The sequence below is a fragment of the Tachypleus tridentatus genome, chromosome 1 (genome assembly GCF_004210375.1).
Source record: "Tachypleus tridentatus isolate NWPU-2018 chromosome 1, ASM421037v1, whole genome shotgun sequence".
In the NCBI taxonomy this organism is placed as follows: Eukaryota; Metazoa; Arthropoda; class Merostomata; order Xiphosura; family Limulidae; genus Tachypleus; species Tachypleus tridentatus.
The window spans coordinates 161,433,706-161,446,896 of NC_134825.1; the positions used below are offsets into that span (position 1 = coordinate 161,433,706).

Sequence of the window (13,191 nt, forward strand, 5' to 3'; positions counted from 1 at the left end):
TGTTGACGAGGCCTTTCACTGAATACCAGGGTTTATCAGGATGGTTGGGATATTACAGACATAGCAGTGGTAAAGTTGCTGTTTATGATACAAAATTACATGCACATATTAAAAACTTTATCTTCTATTTAGGCCCTATGGCTAAACACAGAGCAGTAGTTCGTTCCTCACCAGATCTATACAAAATGGCTGACTTACCACGTGGGACAATAATAACTCGGTTGAATGGACGAGCAAAGATGGCTACTATCAGGTTTGGAGGACGGAAACAAACAATAAGTTTGGTTGATGCTCCAGATGATGTGTACTTTGTAGCTACATCAGCTACTAGGCAAGTTTCATCATAACTTCATTCACTAAAGCCAACTAGTAACATGAATAACAAGACTACAGAATAATGTTGTAAAATACAGAAAAGGGTTAAATCATTGTTTCTAACAAGTGACTTTCAGAAGTTTGATGAAGGTAAAACAGCTTAAACATTGACCTCATATGCCTTTCTTTTGCAGTAATTTCTAATCATTTTTGGTGTTTTCAGATTATTTTTGACTAGGCTTTGTAATAAAAGACATAATCAAACAATGGTAATAACTTAAGCCTTTATTAAAAACACAAACTGTGGGTATATTTTTTTAAGTACTGACATTGAATTACAGTTTTCACATGGTACTGAAATGCATCTCAACCAATCCTTGTCTTACCTTTGCATTTTATGGTTTTATTGTAAAACACTGTTTTTATATTAAAAAACAAACATCAAGAATAATTTTTTCAGAAGTGCTACTTTGCCTCTCTTTAACATAAAGAACTGTTACATTACATAAAGCTCCCATCCCTGTGTGTATTGTGTCAGTTTATGTTGTATTCATCTTTAGGCTGTAGCTCTCCACTAATGGGAGGGTGACCCATCCTTCATGTAACCATATGCAGTAGCATGCTGACAAAGATTATTCTTTCCTCTGCACTGCTTGTCTTCGAATGTGTTTTTCACACAATTTCCCAGAATTTGTGGGCTTATTGTTTTAACCTTTTGTTACTGTTTGTAATGTGGTCTTTTTTTCTCAAATTTTCTTGATTATGTGAAAGAACAGAACAAAATGTTAAACTTATCAGAAATTTCACTTGAATTCTTTAGGCAGCCTTTTACTTTTGGGGTGAGTTCATGTTTCTGGCATTTCCCAATTTTTATTTTTTATTACACCTTCACAAAGACATCCAGTAATGTAACGAATTAGAAACATTCTGACAAACAGTGATATTGTCACTGTTATACACGTGGTTACTTCCATTATGATCTTGGATCCAAGAAATATGATCTTCTGGTTCTGTTATTTCAATTAATCCTACTTTTGCTTCATGACATGGAATAAGTAGTTACACATTTATTGTTCACTTCTTAATTGCCATGGACACATGTCTTTTGTTTTCTCTTTCTCCAGCAATATTTTACTGAATCATGGGCTCCTTGTTGCACAATATTCTTTTCTGTGATTATTTTTTTTTTCAGTTTAAAAATCTCTTTGTTCCTCATCTTTGTCTTTTACTCATTTTCTTTGTTTATTCTAATGCTTCACTGTCATTTGGAGGCTTTCCATTATGACTATTAGCTTTACTAAGTAACTTGCATATGTCCATTTTCCCCCCTTTGTCTTTGGTTTTCTTCCATTTGGCCCAGTGATCTTTTAAAAAATCTTTGTTTTATAGGATGTCCATTTTTCAGATTACCCTACTTTCTGACTTTTATCTCCCTTAATCTTCCCCCCAGGATCTTTTTCTTTCTGAAGTGGTATTTTGGGTTACTTTTTTTTTATGTTTGCATCTTGAGCTGATGCAACCCTTCACCAATTATTTCTTCACATTTCAGTTTTGCACCTTTGGGACCAGGGGCTCCACTAAGATTTTCATCTTATACAGTTTTTTAGAATTGCCCCATGTTCTCTTCATTAAAGGCTGGTTGTTACAGGTCATGGAGGCAGCTGTTTTTGGAGTCACCCCTGTCTCCAGTCCTATGGTGATGCTGTACTCCCATTTTATACACTGGTGGACTTTCTTTGCTACAGTGTTTTGAATTCCTCAGGGAAGGTTTCCTTTATTTCTACTTTCCACCTTTCCTGTTTCAAATTCCATGCAGTAATTTTTAAACCTCACTCTAGTGTTTTATCTTGTATTTTTATCATTGTCACTAAGATGTGAGATAATCAGTAGCAAAAATATGTTCCACATGACCCAGCATTTTGTATTTTCTGGTTTGTGACAAGTATTTTTCTCACTCTTTGCTAAATTCTCCGGTGGTGGATATGACTCTGTCAAGGGTAGACTGATGTCTTCTCCACATCAGTCTTTTTGTATCTTCTCTGCATCAGTCCTTCCACCATCTGCGGTGTGAAATTTAGTGCTTTGTATGTAGAAAGGTGAGTGTCACTTCTGAGGGAAACATTTTCCTTACTGGAAATTTGGTTAAAATAGATACTCATCTCTTACTGTTCGTTACTCCTTCCACGATGAACCTGTGTTTGGGCACTATTGCTTATAGGGATGATGTGTTGCTCTCATATTTTGGTGAAGGGCTGTTGTCAAATTAATAATGTAATCATAACTAGTACTTCACATGTTGGGGTGGGAGCTTTGTTAAAGGCTTATGGGATGTTCAATAACTTATACAGCTATTCACACAAGGTAACAGCTGTTTGTGGTGCACAGAGGTATCTACCTGAAATACATTTTTAGGTAAAGATAATGAAACTTTTGTCCCAAATTTCTAACTTCTCTAAAATTATGGAGATAGCAAAATTCTGTTATAAATGATTGAAGATACGAATCTCTCTCTGTTGGTGTTTTTAACTGCATAGTCTTTATGTTCAAAGCTGTGAAGACTTTGTTGAGGTACAGACGTACAAGTCATCCAGTGTTATGTATGTCCCAACTTACATTATTTTATTTGTAATTCTACACAGTTTATTGGTACAGATTTAAAACATGACAGCAGAAAAAAACTACAGAAACTACAGCCAAGATATTTTCCACATTTTAATTCTTAAAATTAACTAGATAATGATTATAAAATGTTTTAACTTCATTTTCTGGCTCAGACATTGTTAAAATAGATGAAAATTATATTTTCTAATTTTTCAGTACTGCTATTTTACAGTATGTGTTACGTGAGGCCACTGCTGTCCTGAAATGGTTAACCTATCTCATTGATAAATCTGAAATACGTAGTGCTACATATGTATGATATAAGTCCTTTAACATAACTCTCTGCTAACAAAATTATTATAGTTTAGTAAAGCATGTTTCATCAACAGGTAATAAATGTAGTATTTTATTATTCATCATTAAGTCAATACAAGTAATTTAAGTAGACACAGGAACACATTTATCCAGTAAAAAAACAAGCAGTCACATGATAGAAGATCTGCTCAGTGGCTTAATATAGATATTTTAGCATCCAGTGTGTTGGTTTGGCATTTGGCTGTGTTGTTAAATTAATATAGCCTATTTGCTTTTTGCACTTGTTGATGTTTAGTTCTGTGTTTAAAATTAGTATTTTAATAGTTATATAATGGGTTTTTTGATTTGTATCAGTTGTAAACATGCAAGTTTTTGTTGTTGTTAAATACATCTAGTTTTGCTATTTTTTTACCAGTTTCTTCAATATAGAATTATGAGCAGTTATTATAAATAAAATTGATGTGTGATATTACATACTATTTAGTAAATGTTTTAATTCAGGGTTAGGTGTTTGAGCAAATTTGAAGTTGACAGCACTTTTTATGTTCAATGGCAAGTTTTATCCAAGTGTGAAATGTTTTGGAGCTGATTTTGGGGATGAATGGTAAGCTGCAGTATAATGTTTTGCTTTTGTTGTGCGAGAATTTTCCAATAAAAACTGGTGAATATTTGTTGATGTGAATGAAGAAATGTAATTGTTTTTAGGATAGATGAAATTTATATACTGAAATAAAGTGTGGGTGTATTTTGTAGAAATGAATCTTGCTTAGTGTTTTCAACAGCCTGTACCAATACAGGATGAGTGTCAAACAGCTTTTGGTTTATGCTTTGATCTGTGTCATAAATGTGCTGGAGAAAGTAGGTGAAACGTGGTTGCTCACACTTGGATATATAGCCTATTTGAAGAAAATTTTTGTTGAATATCAAATTGGTTTCGGTTCTTTCAAAATAAGAATTAACAGTTTGAAGTCATTGATTTGAAGGTTGAGTGTAATATTACAAGATTTATTAGTGGAAACTTCACTGGTAAGTGACATGGCATGAGAGCTAGCCATTAAGACTAGAAGACATCCAGCCCAGCATGGCCAAGCGTGTTAAGGCGTTAGACTCGTAATCCAAGGGTCACGGGTTCAAATCCGGTCACACCAAACATGCTCACCTTCCCAGCGGTGGGGGCATTATAATGTGATGGTCAATCCCACTACTCATTGGTAAAAGAGTAGCCTAAGAGTTGGCAGTAGTTGCCTTCCCTCTCGTCTTACACTGCTAAATTAGGGACGGCTAGCGCAGATAGCCCTTGAGTAGCTTTGCGTGAAATTCAAAAACAAACAAACAGAAGACATCTTTCAAAAAGGTGCCTGTAAGTGTCATATGTCACTGAAGCTCCCACCATCACAGTTGGTAATAGTTTCCACCAGTTATTGTTAACAAAATTTTGCACTAACACCACAACAAAATAACCAACAAGAAAATATTACAATTTAATTTAGCATTTATTTGTAAAATGAGTTCCAAAATAATTCATGCTTGAACAAAACTTGTCATAAAGCATAACATTCCTGTCAACTTCAAATTCCTGACCCTAAATTAAAGTCTTAACCTAAATAGTATGTAGCTTCACTACCTAGAATACTGTCAAAGAACCTGTAAACTAGAATCAATGAACATAATAAAAATAAAGCCCCTCGTGTTTATATTGCAAAAATAACACATATTTAAACACTGTAATTTCAAATTAATATCAACAAACATAAAATCAAAGAGCCTTTTTTATGAACACAGTGCTACTCCAAACCATCTGCCAGGTTATTTTCACTAAGTCATCAAGTGATCTTCTGTCATGTGACTTCGTTTCATATTTTCTATATTTTTGTGCCCAAGTAAACTGTTTATACATGACGTCAAAACCTTGTGTTATTTGTTACCCAGTGTAGCACATTTAACTCTTATTAATGTCAATACTGACTCATCATAGGTTTTGTCTAAGATGTTTAGATGTTGTAAGCTGTGGCTTTGTATGGTGTTATGCATCTAAACTAATGAGGTGTCAGCTTAGTTCAAGCATACATTGCATAAAACTGTGGTTAAAATATTGTTTTACACACTTTTGTTTCTTGTAATGTGATTAAAATTATTCCATCTTAGCATAATGGAGTGTAACACCTGTTGTTGTGTATATAAACACTTAAATTGCTTTTTTTTTCTGATAGAACGTAGATGGTGCCAAATATCTAATAATATGAATCTGTACAGTGTACAATTAAATATTACAAGGTTTGGTCAGTAGAACAACTGTTTTTAGTACACATCTAAATGTAAATTACGATTTTGTTGTTGTTACAATAACTACTATTCTTGACCTACAGAAAAGTGAGAAGACAGCTGGGGTCGAGTGAAGTACGTCGCACTGCTAGACGACCAACTAGAAAACTGTATGTAAAAGCTCTACAGTATGGAATACCATATCAACGTCAGGTCCTTTTACAGGAATAGCCCTGCAACTACAACAATTATGGTGAAAATTTGAGACTGAAAAAGTGAGCAAGCCCAGTAGTGTCTGTTCATAATATGTGGAGTTTGTTGATGTGGATATATTTTAAAAATAAGGAACATTCCGTGTGCACGGGCAACCTTCATTACGTTACAGTGCTGATTGAGGTGTTGTAGTCCTGACTTTGGCCTCAAGTGATAATGTTTTGACAAAGGGTGAAAAAATAAAAACAAGATCCTGGAGTTGCAGCGAAGAAAAAAAATGTGCTGTTATTCAGATTTGGAATGTCCCGTATATACATGTGTTTGTTGTATAAAACAGACGGCACACACTTCACTTTGAGGATTTTGAAAATTACTAGCATATTCTTTATCTCAAAATAATTCATAAAATGTTCAACTAAATTCAAGAAATATGCTTCCTCTCAGTAGCTGTAGGCTGGGAGAGAAGACAATGGATTGTAATAAAACTTCTGACAGCTTCTCACAATTGAGAAATTTCAACTATTTCATCATCATAAAAAAACGATTATTCTCTAAAGAATAAACTGTTTTTTGTTTTTTTTAATGTAAGGTGGGTCCAGTATTTATAAAATTATATTAATAATTTTGGACAGTGGTAAGCCTATTGGTTTGAAATGTTTGATTTGACTGAATCACGGAACACATTTTTCTTCTGTAATATGTGAATGTTATCATTACTTTGAAAGCAATTTTTATGTTTTCATCCCTGTACTACATTTTGTGAATCTGTCTGAATGGTAATGCTAAATTTTGAAACTATGATTAAGTAATTGGAGGTATCCTATACTATAAACTGCAAAGTAATACAATAAGAATGAGAACAAAGTACAAGTTTTCTTATGAAAGTGACTGACTTAAGGTTATCTGGCATGATATTTCCCAGTTTCACGAAAAATATCTTTTTCTCCTCTTTTTAACTCCATCATGGTGAACTTATTACTTGAAATAATTTGAATGGCAATATGAAATTAATAGCTTTGAAATATCCCACTGATGTAAAATTTATCCATTGGCCAAAACTCAAACTGTAAAGAAATATATAAATTCTTAGTTACATTTCTTTATGTTCCAATTAATATGCATGCATCATGAAACATGCATTTTTTTATAGACTGAATTATACAATGCTTTATAATCATTGTCTTTAATTTCTGATACATAAGATAGCAATGTTTTCATTACAATTTTTATCCAAAATTATACCCTTTTGCTTTAAAAAAAAAAGTTTTGTTAGGCTTAGTTGGAGCATAGTTTCTTTCATACATATGTACATATTGTTTAGAGTAATAAGCTACATTGTCATAGAGCTTTCATTGTTTATAACTTGAATTCTGAAAAATACTTTATACAGTTTATTAACAATTTTGCACTAACAGTTTGGTATTTAGTAGAAGTCAAGAGTGATGACTTAAACCAATCAAAATGCACGAAGAGAAATACTGTGGTATCCTTTATAATAATAGTCAGTCATGGGGAGGGGGCTTTTTATTATGTTTATGTATTGCATAGTTTTACACCACCTTCAGAGAAAGAAAATACTACCTTGACCCCATTACATTTAATTGAAGGGACATTTATTAATTAGTACTTGAGTATTTATTTTGTATAATGCTTTTGCAGATTGTCTGATAATAAAATATTGAACACCATTAAGTTTCATTTATTAGGAAACCTATAGAAAAAGGATAAACTGAACATGTTTTCTATGATTACTATTTACTCTTAAAACACCTATTTTTTTTCATAGAATCATGGTAGTATATGACTTTGGGGTACTGTAGTCATTTCACAACACTTGGGTTAACAGATCTAAATATTTTAAGATGAAGAAATTAGTAAATGGGCAATTAATACTTAGAAACAAAATTAAGTAACAAAGTGTAGTTTAAGTCAGAATTATAGTGAATGCAACATTTATTAAAGAAACATTATACCAAGATCTGTTGAAATCTTTTTTTACATTCTCAGGAATGCATGTTTCATTGAGGTTTTGTCAGTTAAAACCACTAAAATCTCTGTCCAAACACTCGTGAGGTTTGCTTCTGGTTGGAAGTATCGTCATACGATTTGACCAATAGGGTTGTTTTAGGCCCAGTTGTCCAGTGAGCTTCTGTTTCATCGACTACTGCTGCTTCAATCATCACTTGATGCAAACCCACAACAGGGAAGGCCAAGAGGAACTGGGCATGGAAATAGTCATTGTGAGGCTTCACTGTTTGTGACATCGTGTTGTTGTTGTCTTGTTGTACCTGTATTTAAAAAACACTTTCTTACGCAATGCACAAAATAACATAAATATGCTAATTATGTAACATCATATTGACACAAGTTCATATATCCAACCACATTTTGAACACATCTAGCATTTTGTAATAATATGATGGTCAATATACTGAGAGTTTGTGCTCTATGTAAGAATACTTGTTTTGGGTCTAACACACTAGCCTTGGAACTACCTTTACCATTATTAGTCCAATGGCTATGACGACCTAGCAATCCTAGACACTATAATTTCCATTGTAGGAAGCTTCTGTAAAGGATGATGAGGTAAACAACTATTCTTATTGACAAATGTTCAAGAACCAATTCACTGCATGTAGATGGACACCATGGCTTCTACTGTTATGTTCAAAAGTCAGCTGGAACTGCATCAAAACATTTGTCTTAACTCCACGTGTATGTTTGAAGGCCATATTGGGATCTATGACAAGTCTCATCACAGTGGTATTCTATGTTAGAGGCTTCAATTTCATTTTATAATAATAAACATTACTTAGCATATAAAAGTAAGTTGCCTTAGACTATCATGAAATGTGGTTATATACACTGCTACTGTTTTAAATGTTGTACTCTACCATGTTTGATTCATTAATGTCTTCCTTTTTTTTTAATACATAAAATCAGTTACTAATATCAAACAAATACAGGGGTGCAAAATATTTACCTGCAGCACTAAAATTTGAAAGCAATTCTTATAATGCAAATTAATCCTCTGTTTACTAATATGAAACGTGTAATATAAACAAGTATGTATAATACTTAACATGATTGTAATGTGAGATATTCCATATAATATTCAATAAACAATATATACTCGTAGGAAATTACAAACTTATCAGCATTTTATTTTTCCCATTAACTTACATTACATTAAAAAGAAAGCCTAAATTAATATTTAATTTCATATAGTTAAATGCCACAAATACACATGGTACTTAGCTACTGTAATTTATTTCCAGATTGATGTTTTCTCTTCTGTTTAGAAAAAAAACATTCTGAAGGACTATCCTGTAGTCTTTATGACAAGTATATTCTTGACTGTTTCAAATGTAGTAAGTACTTAGGGAATAAACAAACTGGTAATTAAAGAGGCCAACATTGTAGACAAATGCAACATTTTGACACCATTAAAAGAAACATCTAAAACTGTCTATATAATTGTTTGGAACCTGCAAGAAGGCACCTTTGTACCAAACTACACAAAATGGCTGAAATGCAATGGAGTAAACTTACAGAAAACAATACTACAATTATGTTGATTGAAAAGTCTCTAAGAAAAACAGTCTCATCTGAGGAGATATAAATATTTTTTTTCTACAATCAGACATAAAATTGCAATGTACCTGTACAACCCATAAATGCTATAAACAAAGACATGATTAACTGAACAATCTTAAATCCCATGTTCACACACAAAACAACTTGCAGATTATTATCCCACTGTCCAACATAAGTATAAACTGAAGAACATTACTGTTACTTTGCTTTTCATTTGTCTTTAACAAACTTGCTTCTATTGTATCTGAACTACTGAAATAACACAAAATCTTCTAATGACTTGAATAGTAATCAGTATTAACTGAAGTATCCTATTTGATACTAAATCCAACTCAAGTAATATTTACTGCAGAAAAACAAACCTAATACCTTGCAAAACATTACTACAAATAGGTAATACTCAACACAACCCTAGTAAAACTTGTTTTTAAGTTGTTACTTCACTGACAAACCTATAGGTGAAGCTTTCCAAACATTACAACACAAGTAATACTCAACACAACCCTAGCAAAACTTGTTTTTAAGTTGTTATTCCACTACAATTTTGTTAATTATTCACATTTGTTCAGACTTCACTTAGTTATTAACTTTAACTTGTTCAGTGCTGTAGCTGAGATAACTCATCCAAGCCGATCGGTAACACTGCCACAGACGAATTAATTCATCCTCAATAATACCTAACTTCAACGCTAGATGTCAGCACCATACACGCATTTGACCTACTTACAAATTGTTTCACTTTCGATCCAAAATGGCATCATGAGGAAGCATTAGAGTTGTATTGTAGCAGTTGAAATACTTAGCAATCAACAGGTTAGAACTATACTTAAGTGTATTTCACTCTTCCATTAAATTCTCATTAGACTGGTTTTAAATTCAAGCATTTGAAAATATTTTCGCAAGCACACACACACAAATTGTAATATTTGTTCTTATTCATCTCCATTTAAAATTTCTTGTACTAACTGATATTAATTTTCAAAGTCTGACTACTTGCATCCAACCTATTATGATTGTAAGTTTCATTATTGTGGCAATTATTCAAATACCAAAATAACTAAGTTCTGACACATCTAACCAACGTTATTATTCATGGCTTACCTTTCCTTCCTGAACTGTGGTTGCTTTACTCTGAAGAGTAGAGGAAACAGTTAATAAAACTTTAGTTATCTGACGAAATAAAATGGGCCTCCCACCATGCTGAACAACCCCTTCAACTTTAACTGCCAAGTGAGCAGTATTCTGAATAATATCGTTTGGTTCCCCAGGAGCTTTGGGTTGAGGAGATACAGCCAACTGATAGGAGAAGCAATTATTATGTAAATTAACTGACAGGGTCAAACAGAAGTTGCAACTAACAATTACGACACAATGGTGAAAAAAACAACAACATTTTCTTGTTTTCACAATTACTAGGTTTTAATTATTGCAGTTATCCTAATATAATTATTCAGCTCATACTAAAGTATGTTTTAAACACCTAAGTTATTAACTTCTCATCTTTCAAGAGCTTTCATCACATCTTAATTTTTTTTTCTAACTATTATGTTCTTTCAAAAACCTTATCTCATCTTCAACAGTTCTTTAGTTATTGTCTAACTTAGCACAATCAAATGTAATGAAATTGGCTTTAAGTGTCTCTAACACTATTTCTTTGAAATGCATTTTTGTTCTGTTGATAAACTTTTATGTTCTACAGAAATCTCTCATGCTTTGTACTTACAAATACAAATCTGTTTCAGTATATTCAATACTGCCAAATTGTCTTATTCTAACTATAAAAGTATTTCCTAATGCACAGTGTATTTATGTCTGACTTGACTGTGTGATCAGAGAAGTTCTTAATGTTGAAAGGTTCTACTAATGCTAATCATTTGTTTTCAGTTACCTATTAAAATGTAATCCTACAATAAGTTTGGATTGATTTGTTCTGCATTTTGTGCAAAGCTACATGACGACTACCTGCATTAGCCATTTAGCAACGAAAGACTAGAAGAAAGACAATTTGTAATCACCACCCATTTTCAACTATTTTTACTAATGAATAATTGGACTGAGCATCAAATTATAATACCCTCTCAGCTGAAAGGGTGAGCATGTTCGGTAGTGGTTTGAACACATATCCTGCAGACTGCGAGTCAAGCACCCTAACCCAGCTGGCCATGCCAGACCTCTACAATAAAGAAGCCAGAGTAAGATATAATCAGCTTCTCAAGAAACTACATGTAGTAATCATACAGTTTATCTAATATCCTGATGCATGCGTGCCATTTTTCCTCTGAAACGCGGATTTCCGCGGTTTTCAAACGGCCAATGATCACCCACGAGATTCGTGTAAATTCGAGGAGAAAATATGAGTGACTTGGGGGGACGGGTAGGTGGTTTTTGAGGAGAAATCATATTTTTCAATGTTTATTGCAGAAAAAAAAATCTGACCACCATCTTGGAGGCAGTCTCGTTTCGTCTTGTTGCAGGTCTCGTGGTCTGGTATCGTGTGCATACCAGACGATAAAATATTCTCCACGCTCCAAAGAAACAACAGCGATTGAAATGTTTAAAAGGAAAGATGTTCATTTTGATCCTGTAGACAAGAGAATGTGTAAGGACATTAGATAAGCAGCTTCAAAGTATACCTCAAAGCTGAGGGAGAATCAGAAGAAAAGGGCAGAAAGGCTTGAGGCCTATGGTTCTGTGAAATCTGGCCCAGCCACCTTGGCTAAAGAAAAAGTCCAGAAAGCCACAGAGGCACAGAGAGCTGCCCATTCAGAGAAGGAGAGAAAAAAGCTCGGAAGAGAGCACTGGAAACCCTTGTCTCGAAAAAGAGGAAAGTAGCCAAGATTGATTAAAGGAAATTAAGTGATTTGAAATTTGACTGTAATTTATGCAGCAGAGCAGAAGTTGATATCAGTGACTGAAAAACATTTTATTATTATCTGCAGCATACAGTTCCAGTGGTTTATTTTAAAGCATATCATTAATTTTATTTTGAAGCAATGTCAAAGCTTTCCTTGATTTGCTGTTTCAGTTTGTATTGTGAAAGAATGAAAAATATACCGATATTGAGGTACCAGTAATTTACTGACAAGATTGTATAGATGAACAAGTTTTACTGTAGGTAGTCATGTAGAGTAATTTTAAGTAATTTGAAATTTTAATGGAATACATGCAGCAGAGCAGTAGTTGTTGATGTCAGTGACTGTACAAAATTTAATTTCTGGGGCATATCACTGATATCAATAGTTTAATATTGAACCATATCAGTAGTTGAATTTTTAAGCAATGTCATAGCTTTCCTTCATATGCTGTTTTAGTTTGTATTGTCAATTTGTGAAAGAATGGAAAATTCACTGACATTAAGGTACCAGTAGTATAATGACAAGATTGCATAGATGAACAATTTGAACTGTAGGTAGTCATGATTAGTCAAAAGAGTAATTTTATGTGATTTGAAAATTGTATGGAATATATGCAGCAGAGAAGTAGTTATTGGCAACGACTGTAACACATTTAATTGGCAGCATACCAGTAGTTGATGATGATGATGTTATTGATGACAAAAAGGATAATAATGAAATGATTTGTATTTGAAATATTTACTGAGTTATTTTGGTTTATTAACTCATATTACTAATATATTTTGATTTAGAAAAAAATTAAACTGAATAAATCTTAAATTTCATTTATTTACTTTTTATTTTATTTGTTAATTTTAGATATTTTGACATATCTTCTAAAAAATGAATGCAAATTAAAAGAATAAATCAATCTGCTAAAAACTGTAAATGAAAGTTATAGTTTTTATTAGTTTGATTTAGTCTTTTAATTTCCTTTTGTTATTTTATATGATATATATTGTGTACTTTTCCAACATTGCAATGTCAAAAAACA

General features: G+C 32.8%; 2 protein-coding genes across 6 annotated transcripts in view; one reads left to right on the top strand and one right to left on the bottom strand.

Annotated features, from left to right (window-relative positions):
- The window catches only part of LOC143229236 (metastasis-associated protein MTA3-like), a 53,951-nt gene extending 46,557 nt beyond the window's left edge, over nt 1-7,394 (top strand). For 3 of the 5 annotated variants that reach the window (XM_076461274.1, XM_076461284.1, XM_076461294.1), the window contains 2 exons: nt 133-331; nt 5,598-7,394. In XM_076461274.1, coding sequence (XP_076317389.1) covers nt 133-331; nt 5,598-5,724 — 326 coding nt within the window. In that variant the 3' untranslated portion in view covers nt 5,725-7,394. The remainder of the gene's footprint in view (nt 1-132; nt 332-5,597) is intronic. The other 2 variants (XM_076461303.1, XM_076461313.1) reach the window with 1 other exon arrangement.
- A 247-nt stretch (nt 7,395-7,641) lies between these two features.
- defl (Integrator complex subunit 7) overlaps nt 7,642-13,191 on the bottom strand; it is a 37,107-nt gene continuing 31,557 nt past the window's right edge. Inside the window, 2 exon segments of the mRNA XM_076461258.1 lie at nt 7,642-7,994; nt 10,405-10,599. Of these exon segments, the coding sequence (XP_076317373.1) occupies nt 7,752-7,994; nt 10,405-10,599 (438 nt within the window). The 3' untranslated portion in view covers nt 7,642-7,751.